We start from the raw sequence: 21,273 nt of genomic DNA, 5'->3' as shown, positions 1-21,273 counted from the left end.
GAGGAAACAAAGGTTTGCCAGGAAAACAGGACAAAAGGCATTACAAGAATAGGGAATTGCACATATCAAGTCTCCATGGCAAGAAAGAGCATAATGTGGTCAGGGAACTAATTAATAATATGCTTAAGGATTACATGATGAAAATTACATGTCTAACTCAGTAATGAGGTTAGACAGGGAAATCAAAGCCAGTATTATATGTGAAGAATTGATATAGAGTAAGGTATGCAGGAGAAAAGGCCAGTTAGTAGGCTCCTTCAAAAGTCTAGTTATTTTATTTTTTTAGTGTCTAAAGTTAAATCACAGAGGGTTTAAGGCAGAGGTTAGCAACAAAAAAAGATACACAAAAAACATCTATCAGGTAGACCTGACAGACTTGGGAAGGGTTTATAAATGATAAAGAAAACAAAAGAATTCAGGTTCAAAAAACACAAGTAGCAAGGTTAGAAGAGCATGCGACTCTTAGGTCTCAGGGTCATAGGTTTGTGCCTCACATTGGATGTAGAGATTAATAAATAAAATTAAAATTAAAGCAAACAAAAACACCACTATTAGCAAGTGGGACACACACACAATGAATGTGGGAGAAAATCAACAAGTCACTGAAATCTCTGAACCTAAAGGGCCGTTAGGAGTAATTGTACAGAGATATCAAGATCTTAGTCAATAGATACAATATAAGGAAGTGTCTAGTATGGAGAAAAAAAACAAGATAGGGCATAAGGAATATACAACAAGACCACTGCAATGATGGAGAAATCAAAACTGAACAAGAATATTGGCAATTCGCTATATACACAGAATGAAAAGTTTCCATCAACTTTAAAATATTAATCTGCACTCTATCCTTATAAAATCCCAATGTATATTAGCATTGTAGAGGTCACAAATGATGAAATATGCTTACCTACATACAATTCCCATTCTGTTGCATAGGACAGTTCTTCCTTCAACTCTTATATTAATGAAGTTCAGAGATTCAAAAAATTGTTCTTTGAGTATTGTTATATAATAGGATAGACTCCATTTACTATTTCAGTTAAGACTTGTGACAACAAATGGAAAAGGCGCTGTAGTACCTTTACAGAACATGACTCAAGAACTAGTTCTTACTGGTCTCTAATCAAGCAACAAATGCATATTCGTATTTATGTCATAGACAGGTGTCCATGTGGCTGTGATTTTATATTATACTTGCATAAAGTAGACCTACATTTTTGTAAGTAATATTATTTTGACTTCTTAAAGACAGGATTAGAAATTTGGTATTTTCAGTGCTCGCAAAAAGCCCTATGAATACTACAGTCAAGTTGAAGAACTTCTCTGTGTTTCATTACTAACAAATAACTGAAGCAAATCTTTTTTTTCTTATTGACTGAGGCAAATCTTAATTGTTTTGAAAAATAACATACACTTATAAAATTAACAAGACGATACATTTGGTGGCAGTTACATTCATTCAAATACAAACTCTTAATTAAGATAAATTGCTTTTATAAAATTCTCATACAATGTGAATTTCATCCTCATTAGGTAAAGATGACTTCTCATGATATTTATGAAGTGCACTCCCTGGATACTTTTACAAACACTTCTTTATAAGAACTAACAGAATTTATAAAATTCTGTTATAAAATAGGCTCCATTCTGACACTTTTAATGGAATAATCCTAAATATAAGAAAGTTGGAGGCTCATGCAAAAAAAAAAAAAAAAAAAACAAAGTAATCACTCAAGTACTTTTCTTTACCCAAATTATGTTTTTATTAATAAAACAAGTAAAAACTGATTTATCAATCTTCACACAGAACTACAGATGAAGGTGTAGTTTTAAAACAAAATGCACAATATATGTAAGGGCTTTGGTTCCATGGTCTAATTAACTAGGACTGTCATTACTTCTTCCCATATACCAGATGCAAAGCCTGGAAGTCAAGGCTTTGACATTCATATAGAACACCAGTAATAATCCTACTTATTTAAAAAATATGTATTTGCAGACATCTACAGGGAATGACAATAATCATTATCTCCTAACTTTTGTTACATTTTCAGCACTTCCCTTCACCCCATTGTAAGCATGAATATATAACTTCATAATTCTGGTTTTTTAAATGTATAGTTATTTCTTTTTCTTGATTTCATTTAGTTATATACATTCCTGACCACCTGAATATTTACTTTCTTTATAAAAACATATCAAAATAAAGAGATGGCTTGAGGTTGCTTCAGTGTTCAGGTTTGCTTTTTTTCTCCCCAGCTTTTCTTCAGTTGTCCTAAATATGACCAGCCTCATTTTATAAATACACATGATACCGCCACCAAATCAGGTTTAGATACTGATGGTCCCAACAGTAAGGCATTTAAACTTCTCCCAAAACCAGGGCTGTAGGTACTGCTGCTATTGCTGGTTTTGAAAACTGTACTTTTCCAATAGTAATCTCTCGTGAAAGTTCTGTGGGACACCAGGCAGATGAAACAAGCTTAAACTTGTTGCTCTGTCAGGGGGTTAAAAATCTTTTAAGCTTCCCTGTGGAAGATTAACACTGTGTTGTGTCACCCACGGCTAAAGTCAATATATAGTTTGACTTTATAGACCTAAGTCTTGTAATATTTCCTGCAATTCACTGGGCATCGTCTGTCTGTATGTCTTTGCAGAACATCGGCACTCATGAGGGCAAAGTACAGAGTAAGTAGAGGAAAGTTATTTTGTGCAGTTTCATTTCACTAAAGCTTTTTTAAGGCACTGCTTCTCTCAGGTAAGGCTTAAAAAGGGAGATGATTGTGCTTAATCACTAAAAAGAGAAAAGAAAATCAGTTAACAAAAGACTATTACACTATGCATATAGAAATATAAGAAAATAATAAAGAAGAAATCACTTAAACTCGAGAGACTGGTACAGTAGGAAAAGCTTTGGGATATTTCACTGCATGTTTTTACACACAATGCGTGCTGCTTTCCATTTCATCTTTAGACTCTAGTTGCTGGCTTCACAGAGTGGAGACATTTTTAGGGAAGACAAAGACAAGGCGAAGAGTACTATGAAATCATGAAGTTCTTCCCCTGTCCACTGGCACCACGAGGCAGCAATTTTTAAAGAGTTAAATCTTGTTTCTTTTCTTCACGTAAGTAGTGTTTCACCTAAAGCTTAAGAAAGAAAGAAAGAAAGAAAGAAAGAAAGAAAGAAAGAAAGAAAGAAAGAAAGAAGAAAAGAAAGAGAGAGAGAAAGAGAAAGAAAGAAAGAAAGAAAGAAAGAAAGAAAGAAAGAAAGAAAGAGAAAGAAAGAAAGAAAGAAAGAAAGAAAGAAAGAAAGAAAGAAAGAAAGAAAGAAAGAAAAGCAAGCTATGGGGTGCCTCCTATGGGTGGCTCAGTCAGTTACGTGGCTGACTTTTGATTTTGGCTCAGGTCATGATCTCAGGGTCCTGGGCTCAAGCCCCATGTTGGGCTCCGTGCTCAGCAGGGAGTCTGCTTGAGGATTCTCTCTCCCTGTTCTCCCTCTGCCCCTGCCCCTGCTCACATTCTCACTCTCAAATAAATAAATCTTAAAAAAAAAAAAAAAAAAAGCAAGCAAGCAAGCCAGCTACGGTTCTATTCCCTCCTCCTATCAAAATTCAGTAGTGACGTGAAGGGGAAAAGGTACTGGGCACTGGGTGTTACATGTTAGTGATGAATCACTAAATTCTACTCCTAAAATCATTATTACACTGTATCTTAACTAATTTGAATTTAGGTAATTTTTTTAAAAAAAAAGGTACTGAGAACACCTAGGCATTAATACATTGAGAATTATCCACAATGGGCTACTAGTAACACTGTACATGGTTAGGCAGTAGGCAATCAGGTCTTTCAGCAGATTACCTTTCATGTGATGAATTTCAACTGCCCATGACATTAGACTGAGGTTATTATTAGCTCTGTGGGCTAACATTTAACATCGGTATACCACCATCTTGCCACACCTTCAATTTGACAAAATCCTATGAGGCAGTGGAACTTTGATGACAGACTAGTTTCTTGAACTTCAGATATGATTTTAGAGATATAGGGCCTTTTGGCTCAAAAATGCCTTGGCACCTCACACTGTTCACAGCAGATTAAGGCTGTTAAGGACGGTTCAAAGAAATACAGGCAGTACAATTCCACTGAGACCCCTCATCATTTTCTGTATCTTGAGTCCTTGGTGTTTTGATGGTGGACCTTTGATCTTTGGGTTTTGGTGGTATAGGATCTATAAATCCAAAACTGTCATAAAAGTTATGAATAGCACTAAATTTAAAATGTGGTCCTCGGACTTGAATAAGATAATTTCTTTGGTTAATATCAATGTCAATCTGGAGTTGTCTATTACAACTTCTCAACTGTCTACTTTGAGTGAAGGTATTTGGGATATGGAATTTCATCTATTCGGGTGCCTTTGAGTTAGATTATTTTCCATTTCATTGACCTCAGATCTTAGTTTATCCAGCTTTTTCTTTTGAATCTCAAGTTCTCTTTGAAGTCATTCCATTCTGGCTTTCTGGCATACCAACAGAGCTTGAATGTAGGCAGCAGCATCAGATCCCATACTCAACTTCTGTGCTTCACTCATTCTATCCACATGTGCTAAAGTAGGGTCCATGAGGTGCTGAATATTCTGTTTCTACATAATGATCAGGATGGCTTAAAAGATTTGTAAGTTCAAAAGTAGGGGACACCACCCCTGGTGAAACTGCAGTGGTTTACTAGGATAAACTGTAGTTTTGAAAGTATATTTTGTATTAGGTTGAGTGATCACTATTTGAGAAGAAGTTGCATAATTATTGTCTATTGTTCGACTCACTCATGTACTTTGAATATTATTATTACTTTAAAGACTTTCTTGAAATATAAGAGGATTTACAACATCTCGTAACTTTAAAAAATATTTTTGTGAATAACCTGTAATCAATAATAACATTTCATTTTACTAAAAAATAATAAAAGCCAAGCTCTAAAAAAAGTGTTAAACTTAATTAAATCCTTTGTTATTTGGCATTCTATTAACTATAACTGTCTATCAGTTGGCACTTTCACACACGTATACTACTGTATTTGATATTATCAATAAGTGAGATCTTTTTAAAACCTTCAAGAATCTTCTGAATCAAATAAATATTAAAGTGTTTCATGTTATGTGTTTTATGTGTTTTAAAAACTTGTCATCGGGGGCACCTGGGTGGCTCAGGTGGCTAAGCGTCTGTCTTTGGTTCAGATCATGATCCTGGGGCCCTGCGTCCTGCTCCCTGCTCAGCAGGGAGTCTGCTTCTCTTTCTCACTCTGCCCCTGCCCCCATTCATGCTCTCTCTCAAATAAATAAAATCTTTAAAAAAAAAACAAAACAAAACCAATGGTCATCAGGTTTGACATACAAGGTGGCTTTCAAAAAGAATACTTTTAATTCATTAAATAGTAATCAGTTCCTGTCAAGAAGCTGTGATTGTTTTAAAGGCCTCAACATTTAAATATCTTAGCTTCTAGTTAAATTATCATTTCAAATGTCTTGGTTTTCTAAGTTTAAATATGTAAATGAACATGGGAATTAAATCTGTGTTTTATTCATTGTGAAATACAAACAAATCCTTAGGTTAAAACAACAAAAGTGTAAATATACATTTAAGTGTAAATATACATTAAAAGGTAGTATTCTAACGTATTTATTAAATATTAGTTGTACATTTCAACAGAGCAAAGTTTTTATGTAAAATATGCTTTAATAAAGCTGTTCTTAAGTTACAAGTAGAGGTAAAATATACAGGTCAACTCTTTACAATTTAAATATCAAATCAGGGTCACCTGGCTGGCTCAGTCAGAGGAACATGCAACTCTTGATCTTGGGGTCATGAGTTCGAGCCTCACATTAGGTGTACAGATTACGTAAATAAATAAGTAAATAAACTTTAATAAAATAAAATATAAGATAAAATAAAATTCAAATCAGCAAGGAACAATTTTATATCAGAAAAGCTTACAAAATAACTTACCTGTAAACAGTCTCTATGAAACCAAGCATTCTTACAACAAGGACTTCGTAATATGTTGTAAGTTGGAATAGGCTCAATAAATTCCAAGCAAATGGTACATGGTAAGGAGTCTCTATAATTATTAGATGTAATTATTTGAACAGGTCGATGTTTCCAACAAAATGACCTAAAAATGTAAATTATTTAAAAACAACATCTAATAAATTACAAAACACGAGGCTAGCATTACAATTTACATTTATAAGAGGAAACTCATTTGTATCTCTCTCACAATTAACCTACAAGACTGGAACTTTGGCACTGTTAATCAGTCTCACAAACTATGACCAAGGAGAGCAGGACTTTCAGAATGTGAACCTTTTGGTGGTAAGACTTAACTCCTAGAGGGGCACCTAGGTAGCTTAGTCGATTAAGCACCTGCCCTTATCTCAGGTCATGATCCCAGGGTCCTGGAATCAAGCCCTGCGCTGGACTCCCTGCTCAGTGAGGAGCCTGCTTCTCCCTCTCCTCCTTGCTCTTGCTAGCTCTGTCGCTATCTCTGTCTCTCTCTCTCTCAGATAAATAAAACCTTAAAAAAAAAAAAAATACTCAACGCACAGAAATTCAGTAACTTGTTATTATGTTGAGAATACTATGTATTATTGTTAGCAACACCATCATACTCAATATTGTACAAAATTAAAGAAGGAACTTAAAAAGAAATATTTTAATTATGTAACACAAAAAATACAAATAAAAACTTATTCCTAAACCACTAAATTTATTTCTATTTGCATTTTCTAAACTGCAGTGTTATACATGCTGACAATCCATTAAATAGGTTAAGAACACAAAGACTAAAACAAATAGAACACTCATAATACCAAATACTAAAATTCATAAATCTTGATGTTTAAAGCTGGATTCAGAAAGTAAATATTGTCAGAGGCACTCCAGGGCACAATATTTATTTTTTGGACTCCACCAAATTTAAATGCCTTCAGTTTACTCAATGGGAAATACACATGGCCCTACGGAAGAAGAGTGGACCATAAATCTAAAGAGAGGCATAGAAATCTAGAATTACGTAAGGTGGAAATTTTTACAAAATATGAATAAATTAGCAGTTTCATATTATATTCTAGAGCTGAAAATTGAAGGTGAATATTAACTGTTAAGCCCACTCAAAACCGGCAATTCCCAAGACTTTGCAGATAGAGATGACTCCATAAAAGAGGAGGTGAGCAACTTTAAATATGTATATATATGTAAAACATATATGTAACATATATGTGTAAACTCAGTGAAGCTCTGAAAAGAAATTTTACAAAGGATTTATTATCCGTGCGATACCCATATCCATTTTCCACTTTTCCTTAACATTCATCTTTCATATTCAACAATTAATTAACTTACGCAAAATTGCCAGTAAATTGGAAAATACATTCTCTCTGAAGTCCACATGGGAAATGATAACTTCGTTTACATCGGGGTGCAACACATCCAATTGAAGCACCATTTTTCTTGCAAACACAGCATTTCTAGAAGAAAATATGAAAACAGAGGTCATAACACAAAATCTGAGTAATATAATATGACCAAGGTATAAATGAATATTCCTGTGGGCAGTCTGAAAATTATTTTCATCATATAACAGCTATGATGACGTTTTATTAAAGCAATTTCTGAAAAAAAAAACGGTTCTACCCAGAAACAGTCTAAAGACACTAAAGATTCACTCCTGTAACAATTTCTGGTAAAAGAGTTATCTCTAACATGTGGATGGGACAGAGAAGCTTCTTTTCCTTCCTACCTGGCTAAAATATTTTCAACTGAAGGGTTTGTAAACATAATGGCTATACCTAAAGTCTCCAATCTGAAACACATAAATACAAAATATTCATCAAGGAGAACAGCAAAACAATATTAAAAACCAATCTGTGAAAAAAATCAGCTAGGATCACCCTATCCTAACTAAATGAAAAAGTGTTATATACCCGTAATAGGTTATGTAGTGACATCCCTCATCCCCTGCAAAAGATAAGTTCCAGTCCTTATTCTTGGTACCTATAAATGTAACCCATATTTAGAAATAGGGTCTTTGTTTTTGTTTTTAAAGATTTATTTATTTATTTATTTTAGAGAGCTATCGAGTATGCAAGTTGGGAGAGGGCAGAGGGACAGAATCTTCAAGCAGACTTCCAAATGACCATGGGGCCCAACTTGGGGCTCAATTTTACCACTCATGAGATCATGACCTGAGCCAAAACCAAGTGTGGGACGCTTAGTGACTGAGTCACCCAGGCACCCCAGAAATAGGGTCTTTGTAGATGTAATTAAGTTAAAGATTTCAAGATGAAGCCATCCTGGATTTAGGGTGGTCCCTAATCAAATGATTAGTGTCCTTATAAGTGAAAGGAGAGGGAAATTTAAAACACATACACACAGAGGGGAAGACCATGTGAACATGTGCAGCTGGAGCAGAGACTGGAGTTATGCTGCCACAAACCAAGGAATGCCAAAGGTTACCAGCAGCCACCAGAAACTTGGAGAGAAGCACGGAAAAGGGATTCTTCCTCACAGCTCCCAGAAAGAACCAATCCTTCTGACAGCTTGATTTGGAATTTTTTTTTTTTAAGATTTTATTTATTTATTTGACAGAGAGAGACAGCCAGCGAGAGAGGGAACACAAGCAGGGGGAGTGGGAGAGGAAGAAGCAGACTCCCAGCGGAGGAGCCTGATGTGGGGCTCGATCCCAGAACGCTGGGATCACACCCCGAGCTGAAGGCAGACACTTAACAACTGTGCCGCCCAGGCGCCCCTGATTTGGAATTTCTAGTCTCCAGAATTATGAGAATAAATTTCTGTTTTATTTATTTTTTTATAAATTTTTTATTATGTTAGTCACCATACAGTATATCCTTAGTTTCTGATGTAGTGTTCCATGATTCATTATTTGCATATAACACCCAGTGCACCATGCCAATATGTGCCCTCCTTAATACCCATCACCACAAATTTCTGTTTTAAATGACTCAGTTTGTGGTAATTTATTATGGTATAGCCCAAAGGAAACAAATACAATACCGCTGCTACTAACTAAAACTTTAAAAGTGGTATATGAACACAAAGCCTATTAGATGATTCAAAAATCATTATTAAGATACACAGGGTATCTAAAACATCTTGAAACCCTTGAGATAGCCATTATAAAATGGTCACTGATGAAGGGATTATACAGTCTTATGCTGACCACTAGGTTATTGGAGAATACCTTGGCAACCTGAGGCTCTTCCAGTAAACTGACATATAGAACTCTAGCTTAATGTCACAAATGGAGACAACTTCTTCAGGATAAAGATATTCTCAAAGGTTCACAATAGGGGAGCCTGGGTGGCACAGTCAGTTGGGCATCCAACTCGGTTTCGGCTCTGGTCATGATCTCAGAGTTGTAGGATCAAGCCCCGAGTTGGGCTCCATGCTCAGTGCAGAATCTGCTTGATATTCTCTCTCCCTCTTCCACCTAGCCCTCCCGCTGGTGCTCTTTCTCTAAAATAAATATCTTTCAAAACAAAACAAAACAAAACAAAACAAAACATTCCCAATATAGTCAGAGAGGATTCAGATGTTTTAAGAAAACCGATATTTCCAAACTATAAGGAGACATTTTGAGGTCATCTTTCACCACAAGTTCACTGTCATCAGGAGGCTGAGGAATTTTGATACTAATACTCTCACATGGTCCTTAGATAAATGCCACTACTAACCTTTCTCCCAAGGTTTTCTCTTGTGTCCTATAGCCTCTATTTTACCATCTGGTCCCCAGCATCCTCAGCATCTTCAAAACTCATTGCCTCCTTTTTTTTTCTTTTTGCCTCAACTAAAATAAAGGTCTCTATATGCTTATTTCCCTTACAGAATTTCTTGAATGAAGCTACTTATTTTCCCATCCTCCTTTATTTTCATCCAGACTTAGCAAGGGTTAGGAGTAGGACATGGAAAAAGGCAAGGGTAACAATCAAAACATTATTTTAGTTCTCTGTTGCAGGTTGTAGACCACAAATTTACCTTCATAGTTTAAAAAATCTGGTCCTTTAAGCCTAACGATATCTACCCTCTGTCACCTACTAGCTTCCACCACACCTCCAGACTTTGGCACCTTCCTCTATATCTTCATTCTTCATACCATTGTAAACAACTTCTACATGGATGAGACAACCTTTCTTTCACTTCTTCAACTATGATTTGTCAATGCCCTTCATCGCTACCCCAGTGCAATAATGAATCCTCTCATGACCCAAAACTGCTCCACCACTGAAACCATCAGTTCCAGTTATATTCTCCGGACAAATTTCCCTATACTTCCAACTTTCTCAATTTTTTTTAACTGTCTCATTTTCTAACTCTCATTATTTACTCAGACCAGACAGAAACCCTACAATCCTTTCCTTGCATTTAATACAGTACATATTACACAGAAGATTCACAAACTATAATTAAATGAACAAGGGGTTAAAATGTAGAATACTTATCTTGGAGAACATGAGAAGGCAATGAACAAAGTTACAGAATGTCACAGAATGTCCACAAGAGATGGAGATATCATAAATTACTGGTCTGCATAGCTGTGTAATTTCCACCTCAACCCATCATGCCAACTGAGCAACTGAGGTATAAGAATCATCTGGGTTGACTCAGGATTAAAGGTTTGAAGAACAGCAGAGTGTAAGTATGCTCATAATTCTGATGGTAGGAGTGCGTGAAATGATGGATAGGTTGGAATAAAGTAAGGAAGTGAAATCAGCATTGTCACGTATACTATTCAGAGTTCGTTAACCTTGCTTTTATGTGCAAATACACAAAAAGTTCTTCTAAAATTTACCTTATTTGACAAAAATAAGCTTTTGAACATAAAATCAAAGTCTTATAAATTTCCAGTAGGGAAACTGATGGAAAAAACTTCCCTAGATTGATCATACTTATGGTATTTAGTGTAATGAGGAAAACAATTTACTTACCAGTTTAGAAGCCCTGTTCACTTCTTTCCTAATGTCTTCTATTAGAAAACCGTAAACTCCTTCTTCTTCTTTACCCCTCTGCCAAATTCCACTTGACATCAACTATAAATATATTCTCAATTAGAAAATAGACTTTAAGAAATTAGTTTGGAATATATATATATATGTAAAATGTGTGAATATATAAATACATATAAAGTGTATATATATTATATCTATATCATATATATATATATATATGAAATGTTCCAATAAAAAATGGACATAACTTGAATTTCAAGCACCTCTTATCTATAATAGTTATTCTCCATGGTCAAAGTAAGAGGCTACTCACATTCTTCGATTTGGAAGACACTGTACATTAACAGTTCATATAACCAAACTGGTTTCTAAAAGTATTCCAGGAAATAACAGAAAAAGGAAGAATGCAAGGCAGGAAACACCTGTAATGAAGCTTAGAAAAAAAGTGGTAAATACTGAAAGGTGTAAATGTAATAACAGTAAATTTTATGGAGATAATTTAGTTTACCAGTGATATTTCAGGCTAACTTAAATCTACCTGGGTTATGAATCATAAAAGGTGTATTTACGGAAACCCATTGAATCATGGTTAACATAAATGTTTGAATTTTTAAAAATCTTTTAACTTCAGTTTAAATATGTTAAGGAAATATGAATCAAGAAAATGCATGAACTGTGAATAAGAAATCCTGGCTTGCAAACAAGGCTCTGTGTCCAAATTTCTGGAACTCCAGGCAAGTAACTTAATGTCTCTCACCTTAAACACAAAAATAAAAACACTGTACTAGGTTGTCTCTAAGTCTCTTTAAGCTCTAACATTCCATTACTATTTATAGTAATTTACTGCACTTTCCTGTTCACAGTGAAATTGAATCTTTTAAGTGTTGAGCCTATGTTTTGAATTTTTCTACTCATTAATGAAAAACAGAATATAAAGGATTTGATCAAATTACATATATTAAATAATTCAAAAATACTTCAAATTTGTGATTAGAGAAGACGATTATTTTAATCAATATATCCTAGAGAAAAAAAAACAGACATTAGTTAAGAATTGGTTATGAAAAAAAACCCCAATGACTAATAAAATAGCTCTCCTAATTCTACTGCATAAAAAGTAAAATAAACTCTCAGAAAAATGAAAAGGTTTTCTTTGGTGATACAAAATACAAGACTTCAAACTTACAAATACATTTGGAGTGCCAAATTCATGTTTCCTTAAATCTTAGTACAAAGCAAGTAGGTTCCTAGACCAGTCTAGAAGTCCATTTACCCTACAGGGTACTTGAGACACAAAACTATAGTCTTAGAGAACCACTAAAAAATACGTTAGATGGTTTCTCAAGGAAGCATCTAGAGTTTTAACATGGATGCTAGGGTGGGTATAAAAACAGATTTGTTGTATTTCTTCCTTTAAGAGATGGGGCCTAATTCCCTTACCCTTGAATGTGGGCTAGAATTAATGACTCACTTGTAACAAATAGAATAAAGTAAAAGTGATCAGTAGTATGTGACTGTGAAGACTAGGCCATATGGTTCTATCTTGGTGTCCTCCCTCCCTCTTTCATCACTTGCTCTGGAAGAAGCCAGATGCCATGCTGTGAGTACCCTACAGAGGTACCCAGGAAGTAAGGAACGGAGGCCTCCTGCCAAAAGGCAGTAAGTACTAAGGCCAAAAGCCATGTGAGTGAGCCATCAGAGCTGGATCCTCCAGCCCAATCTAACCTTCATACGACTGAACCCTGGCTGACATCTCAATCACAACCTCATGAGAGCCCCTGAGCCAGAACTACCCAGCTCAGCCAATACCATATTCCTGACCCTCAGAAAATGTTTGAGATAGTAACTGTTTAAGCTGCTAAAATTCAGGATAATTTGTTAAGTGGTATATAACTCATACAGTATCAAGAAATATTGTGTCTATTAACTGCAGCCTTGGCATGCTAAGGCAGTGATGGTGCCATTCATATCTTAAGGCAGTGAGGTGAAAAGTTGGTGGAGGGAAGGGGAAACAAATGAGACACTAATTCTCAGTATGAAATCACTTTTTCCTTCTCCTGCGTGACCCATAAATTCACCTATCTCCTTGTCCACAAATATTTACTACCTTTATTCAGAACTTTTCTTTTCAGGTTGTCTGCGAAATAAAATACTTTCCTTCTACTCCCTGAACTTTCAAACAACTCTTTTCTGAGATTCATCACTAACAACAATGGAAACAAGAAAGTGGTAAAAAGACAACTCGCTTAGAGACCTAACCATTTTTTCCTTTTTTTCACTTAGGCCCTAAAGGCCTAGGCAAAAATAAACAGATAATGATGACAGGTCTTCCTTCATACATACCAAGTAATTTCATAATCTTAGAATTTGATAAATGAAAAACCTTATTTTACATATAGGCAAAATGAGATCCAAAGAAGCAAAATGACTTATCCAATTCTCAGAAACCAGCCATCAAGATCTAATTGTCTTCTTTAGAGGAGTATCAAATTTCCAGGATTTAATTATAAATTATACTCACCAAACAATAGTAATGTACAGTAAGATTCCATTTCTCATTAGTTTTCTTTTCTCCATATTTATTAGGACAGTCATCATTTTTTCGACAAAAAACACAAGCTAACAGTGAAAAAAGTAAATAGATATAAAAATATTTTTAAATTTTTAAAATAAAACCTATGGAATTGGAGCTTCTCTCAAGTGATGTATTCAATTCTTTCTGAGAGAGCAAACCACATTATATTATTGCCAGTAACTTAAAATTTCTAACACCTATTTCTAAAACAATAAACGTCACTGTTTTAGACTTTACATTTTTTAATTAATGTTAATGATGAATTCCAGTATATAATTAAAATGGCAACTTGTAGGGTAACATCACAGAAAATAATGGATTAGGAAACTGCAAAAGTCTATTTCTCCACTAAAGCAACAAATTAAGCTGCCAAAAACCGTCAGAATCAACTTTTCAGAAATTCTGAAATCTAATTTTAAAACTTACAACAATGAGGAGAATGCTCAATAAAGAAACAGAATGGTAAATTCAGATAAGCACTTTGTGGCATTTTAACTTACCGGACTACCATCCCCCACTCTCCAGCTGAGCAATGGCCTTAGGTATGATGGCCCATGTTTCAGGTTTGGATTGTCCAAGAGGAGGTAAAAATGAAGCTTGTTCTTAAAGAGAAGTGATTGTGTGTTTTGATTTGTGTGGTGGATCCCTGAGGGATGGGCTCAGATACTTGCCCTTGTTTTGCCTGCCTCAGAGCTTTCTCTGTCAAAAGCATTTAAGAAAAATATACTAGATGAAGCAGCTTGGAGTAAAGGGTAACAGACAGGACAAGCAGGTGACAGACCAAAAGACCTAGGAAAGAAGAGGCTGGGGAAAGGAGATACATAGGTAAAAAAGGGCTTTGAAAAGCTCCCACAGATAACAGGGAATCTAGAGGACGCACACATGCTCATGGCTGGATGCATGCTCAGAAAAGACCCCAGAAACCCCAAGCTTTCACCTCTGGCTGATCTTTATGTAAGCCAATATGAAAAAAGGAAAGACCCCCAAATCAATAACAACTTTAACCTCAAAGAACTAGAAAAATAAGAGCATATTAAGCCAAAAACTAGCAAAAGGAAGGAAAAAATAAACATAGATAAATGAAATAGAAAACAGAAAAACAACAGAGGATCAATAAAAACCAAAGTTGGTTTTCTTAAAAGATCAACAAAACTGACAAAACTTTAGCCAGACTGACCTAGAAAAAAAGGAGAGGAAATTCAAAACTTAGGGAAAAGCTACAGAAATCAAAACAGTGTTGTAGTGGACAGCGATATAGATCAATGGGAAAAAAGAGTCCAGAAATAAACATATATTATATCTATGGTCAATTAATTTTGAACAAAAATGCCAAGGTCATTCATCAGGGGAAAACAGTCTCTTCAATAAATTGTACTAGGACAATTTGATAGCCACATGCAAGATAATGAAACTGAACCCCTACCTGACAGCATATACAAAAATTAAATCAAAACAGATCAAAGATGGGGTACCTTGGTGGCTCAGTCAGTTAAGTGTCTGACTCTTGATTTTGGCTCGGGTCATGATCTCAGGGTCCTGGGATCATGTCCCACATCAGGCTCTGTGCTCTGCGGGGAGTCTACTTAAGATTCTCTGCCCTCCCCCGCCCTTCCCCCAGCTCATTCTCTCACTCAAATAAATAAATCTTTAAAAAACCCAACAGATCAAAGACCTACATGTAAGCTCTAAAACTAAACTCTTAGAAGAAAATATAGGGGTAAATCTTTATAACCCTGGATTGGCAATGGTTTCTTACAGATCCCATGAAACCAAGAACAAAAGTAAAAATGAAAAAAAAAAAAAAAGATAAATTGGACTTCAACTAAGTTTAAACTTTTGTGCATCGAAGGACACTCAAGAGAGTGGAAAGACAATCTACGGAATGGGAGAATATATTTAGAAACCATATACCTGTTAAGGGTCTAGTGTCCAGAATGCATAAGAAATTCTTATTAACTCAACAAAAACACAACCAATTTTAAAATGGATCAAATGATCCAAATAAACATCTTTCCAAAGAAGATACATAAATAGCCAATAAGCATATTAAAAGATGTTTAATGTCACTAATCTCAGGAAAATGCAAATCGAAACCACAATGAAATATCACTTCACATCCATTAGGATGGCTATGATCAAAATGTCAAAAAATAACATATGTTGGCAAGGATCTGGAAAAACAGGAATCCTCACACACTGCTGATGGAAATGTAAAATGGTACAGTGACTTAGGAAAAATAATTTGACAGTTCCTCAAAAACTTAAACATACTTACCATATGACACAACAATTCCACTCCTGGGTATATATGCCAAAAAACTGAAAATGGATGTTCAAACAAATACTTTTATACTAATATTTATAGCAGCACTGTTCTCAATAGCCAAAAAGGGAAAACAAGCCAAATAAACGTTCATCAACAGATAGATGAATGGATAAACTGATATGTTATATCTATACAATGGAATATTATTCAGCCATAAAAAGAAAAGTACTAATACCTACACTACAACAGGGATGAGCCGAGAAACATTATGCTAAGTAAAAGAAGCCAAGCACAAGAGGTCACATATTATATGACTCCATTTATATAGTAGATTATATCATCCAGAATAGGTAAATCCACAGAGACAGACAAAAAAGCAGATTGGTGGTTTCCAGGGCCCAAGGAGAAGGGAAATGAAAAGTAACTGCCTAATGGGTAGTTTAATTGGGGATGATGAAAATGTTCTGGAACTAGATAGTGGTGATGGTTGTACAACATTGTCAATGTACCAACTGCCACCAAATTGTACACTTCAAAATAGTTAAAATGGTGAATTTTATGTTCTGTGTATTTTACCATAACAATAATAATTTTAAAAAGGCAAACTGTAGAGTCAGGGAGATCTGAGTTAAATCTTAGCACTACACTCTTACTGTGTAAACTTGGCCAAGTCACAAATATAATTAAAAGAGTGCGGTAGCTACATATAACTGAATGAACATTAGTATAATTTTCAAATCTTTTCTGACTTATGATGTTTACTTGCACAGAAAATTTCTAATAACATACTAATAAAAACAATGAGAAAACCACTAGCTGAAGAGAAAAGACTGAGAATCTCAAGGCAGCAGATGAATAATACAAGATGCAAGGAGCTTGAATCTTTAAGTGACTGCATGGAGCAGAAACTCCCCATCTGTTCCAACTCCCCTAACCAATCCACACTGAATTGTAACAGAAGCAAGTAATAAACTTTTGTTGTGTTAAACCAGTAAGGCTTCAGCATTTACCTATTACAGCAGCTAGTCTTATTTACTAATTATTAGCGTATTAAATTAAGTCTTATTACTAATTGTTTAGCTAATACATGTAATCAAGAATGAATGTTATGCATTGAAATGGTACATTTGCTAACAGGCTACTCACAAAATAGATTCCAGGACTGAAAAAAAACATCATGAGCTAAGCCATAACTGAAAGCCCTTTCTCCTCAATCTTTCAAAAGATTTCAAATCCCCTTCTTTCTGACCACATCAACTTCAGCAAATTGCCATTTGTTTACTGGACATCTTATAGAGCAGCTCTCATCTCAATTCCTTCATCCCCAGTGCCTATACTTTTAGCTCTAAGTATGCATGCAGCTATCAAGAGGAAAAGGAATACAAGGAATGAGCTGAGACTACAGAATGGAAGTACTCATGAGGAGTGCTGGATGGAGCTCATTTGCTATTATGCTGTGGACCAATAGCTTTTCCATTTGTTCCCTTCCTCCCTTCAGCCAGTATATGGAGACACTGGATGCAGAACAGACTAGGTTTCAGGCATGCATTTTTATAAGCAGACTGCATTTGTTGCTTTTGAATTTTACTATTTAAAATTCAGTAACATTGTTCTGACTTCACTATATTAGATCACCTTCTAACTATGGCAAATGATACTGGGTCTATTCACATAAGTGAAAAACTGAGTCAATCTTAGGAAAAATACTAAGTAAATAAGAGTAAAGATAGTATTTGCAGTACACGATACATGAAGGTAGACCATGAATTACCAAGTTTCAGAAAAATTAGCATAGTAGATAGAAGTCTGTAGGTAAAAGCAGAAAAGCAAAATAGAGGGAGGATTAAGAGCACAAATTTCCTTACCCAACATGATATGGAGTTAACAGATACTCTGTATCAGTGATGGTCAAGATAGAGTTTTATGTATCATATTTTAATTTGTGAGGGAATAAAAAAATAAATCTTAAAAAGGGTAGATGAGGGGAGTAATGGGAGAAGAGTATAAAATAACAATTTAAATTTCTCATCGTAGCAAATCAATATATACTGTTTAAACTAATAAATGTAGAAATCAACAACTGAAAGCAAAGGTTACTGAATCTATTTGAGATTGTTATGAGCACCTACAGATAAGTTTTCCTTTTCACGTTAAGTTTTGTGTATTGTTTAAAATGGTCTCACCTGCATTTTTCCTTATATAAGAAAAAGTCATACAAAAAGAAGAAAAAATTGTTTATTAAATAAATAATGCTGTTTTATTCAGATACAAAGCATACCTGATAAATACACATAGAGAATATAAATAAAATTTGGCAAATTGTCCTCTTATGGCATATTTTTATTGAAATGAATACATGTAATATACTTTCGTATATGGATGTATGAACAAAAGCATGGATCAGGGAGCTCATTCCTATATATTGAGTCAGCAATCTAAAAAGTATTATTGTAATTAAAAAAGCAGAGTAAAATATCTTAATATTTTAAATTATATTTGAAAATGTTTTAAGTATCTTACTTACCAAGATTCTGTGAGGCACCAGGTTTATTTTCATTCATTTTACTGGGAAAAATAAGAACATACAATACAGCCATCTTAATTTCTAAAGTTTCAAATTATCTACTTTAATAAAATTTAGTCACTGCATAATTATAAATAAGTTGCATAATTATTTCTTTCTCTAGTACTTAATTTCCTTACCTTTCACACATCTAACAAGCATGTTAAAGTCTGGGAACACTTAAAATCAGAGGGAATGTTTTTTTAGTTGTCAAGAAGATTAAAGATGACTACTGGCATTTAGTGGAAAGAGGTCAGGATTGCAGGATAATCTGTAATGTAGCATATAGAGACCTACATAACAAATAGTCTAGACTTCTATATTTCCCGCTGGACATTTGAATCAGTTAAAAAACACTGTAATTACATTAACCTAGAACCTAAGCCCATTTGACACATAAATACAAAGTCTTTTTTTCCTTGCTGTTTTAGAACAAAATGAATTTTCAAACTACAACTCCTATGTAAGCCAAGAAAATTTTTATTTTACTTTTGTTCATCATTTTATCAAGAATTGTTCATTATTTAGGGGGGAAAACGTCACATCATCAATAGCAACGCCACTGAGTAGCCCACAAAACAATCCTTATGAAGCTATATTTGTGACTTGCATTTGCAGGGATTCTTCACAGAGCAGCAAGTATCTGACTGCCATATCACTCTTCCAGTATAATGTTCAACCTTGTGTATACTGAAAGACATTGATCTGCCTCTGTCTCCTCACTCCCTACTAGTTAACAAAGTTACTTATATTCATTACTGAAACATACCTTTTTCTAACTGTTCTCTAGTTTGAAAAGATCAGAAGAATATTATCTTAACATCAAAGTTTCACTTTACCGAAAATATATTAACAGTCTACGTAAAATGTTGCGAGATTCAAGTAGAAAGTTTATGTTTAAGCTCTTGGAATTTAAGTAGAAAAGAATAAAATTAATAATGCTACAAGGTAAATGTAATCTCATTTTAGTTTTCAAACCAATGCTCAGAGATGTTAAAAAGCTGTCCAAAGTCAGAGCTCGTTAAGTGGGAACAGACTAAGCCATAACTGAGTGACTACGCCACTTCACATGAAAATAATAAAAGAGCACAATAAATAGCAAAGAATATTAAATGTCAAAGGAAAGACAAAACCCCCCTACAAATATTACTAGCAACTTCCATCAATGCTTTCTTACAATTTGAAATTTGTATTTCATACTGATTATAAGAACTGTTTTGGATTTAAACACCGATTTTCTCATATCACTTTTGTGTTTTTATAAACAGTCACAGTCCAAATTTGGATCGTTTTGTCTCCAAGCCTTCAGTATTTCCTGGTTCTTCCTTACAAAAAATCATATGTGCCATCGAGATTGGTATTTCTTAAAAGAATCCATAAAACAACAAAAGAGCCCCACGTTAAGCAGGCTTTGTAATTAAGTAGGTCTTTCCCATCTCTTCCCCACAATCATTAATGTAATATTGAAGTAGTTGTGTTTTCTAGACTTTCTGTTTTTTAGAAGCATGGATTATACAGTACAGGCATAGGACGACACTTTTGATGTTTATATATGTTCGTACAATGACTGTAGACTTCCCCACTGGCCAAACTAAGGATCACAATCTGATTTTAAAACATGCTAAAAGATGTGTGGGGATAGAGATGCATCTTAAAACTGAAGAAATACAATAAATAGGAAGATTAAATGCCTCTTTTATATTAGGACTTCTTTATAATTCAACTTCTTTTTCCAGTTATATTTTTTGGTTAATTTCAGAGGTAGAATATAGTGATTCATTGGTTGCATATAACACCCAGTATTCATTACAAGAAGTGCCCTCCTTAATTTAATGCCCATCCCCAGTTATCCCTTCCCCCACCCACTTCCCCTCCACAACCCTTAGTTATTTCCTAGAGTTCAGCCTCTGTAATTCAACTGCTGATGAATTCTGCATAAGAATCTATTCACATGTAAGAATTTATTGAGGAAAATTCCATAAACATATAACCATAGTTCACCTAGAGTAAACATAAAAATTTTAATTTATAAATGTTTAATCAATATCCAACAACACAGATTTACATTTGAGATCCACTCTCTCTCGTTTATAATTCCTTACCTTCTTCCCTCTGTGGGTAAATTGCAACTGTTTTTTACTTTTATATTTATTGTAATTCAGAATAATGATTGAGGTCAACAACACAGACAACTATAATAAAGTTATTTTAAATTCTCTCAATGACCTTAATGCAAACATTAATCACGTATTACTTTGTATTATGTTTATTTCAATTTTTTTAATTCTTCAGCTACACTGGCAAATTGCCCGAGGTAAAATTCCCATATCATTCAGCACAGCATTAATAAATATTTGAATATGATGAATACATACTCCAGAGATATTGATATGACAGGCAAGGTTCTAGACTACATTTTTTATGTAGCTACATCTTCTCTTCCTCTTCCCCTTCCCACTGCAAGGACCCAAGGCATCTCTTGGTGGACAGTGTGATAAAGTTCTGTCTAGATCTTTATAACATATAAGATAACTATGTTATCTTAAGAAAAACGGCGTCTGAATTTTTTGTCATTACTAGTCTCAGAACTCTGCACCAAAACAAGAGCTTTCTCATAGTTACAAACAAATTAAAAGAATTAAAAGTGAACATCAATCTTACATGACGCCAAAAAAAAGGGTATCAAAGACGTATGTAGAGAACCATGCTGAAAAACCTTCAAATGTCATCAGCTATAAGCTGATCATAAGAAAGATCTCCAGTACTAGCAAAACATGTATGGGAAAGATTTTTCCTATGTGTGCTAATATTTAATAAGCACTTTACGTTGTTTTTCAAAGTGTATTAATATA

General features: G+C 34.5%; 1 protein-coding gene across 3 annotated transcripts in view; it reads right to left on the bottom strand.

The window, feature by feature from the left end:
- The window catches only part of G2E3 (G2/M-phase specific E3 ubiquitin protein ligase), a 56,169-nt gene that overhangs the window by 23,050 nt on the left and 11,846 nt on the right, over window positions 1–21,273 (bottom strand). The window contains exons 2-6 of one of the 3 annotated variants that reach the window (XM_045802628.2): window positions 18,383–18,423; window positions 13,539–13,636; window positions 10,997–11,098; window positions 7,395–7,519; window positions 6,000–6,165 (exon numbers count right to left, since the gene is read on the bottom strand). In XM_045802628.2, coding sequence (XP_045658584.2) covers window positions 6,000–6,165; window positions 7,395–7,519; window positions 10,997–11,098; window positions 13,539–13,636; window positions 18,383–18,419 — 528 coding nt within the window. In that variant the 5' untranslated portion in view covers window positions 18,420–18,423. The other 2 variants (XM_045802630.2, XM_087859032.1) reach the window with 2 other exon arrangements.

This window comes from Ursus americanus, chromosome 35 (genome assembly GCF_024610735.1).
Source record: "Ursus americanus isolate L20-20 chromosome 35, mUrsAme1.1.p, whole genome shotgun sequence".
Classification (NCBI taxonomy): domain Eukaryota; kingdom Metazoa; phylum Chordata; class Mammalia; order Carnivora; family Ursidae; genus Ursus; species Ursus americanus.
The sequence above is the reverse complement of the archived record's forward strand: the minus strand, read 5'-3'. Positions and strand labels throughout refer to the sequence as shown.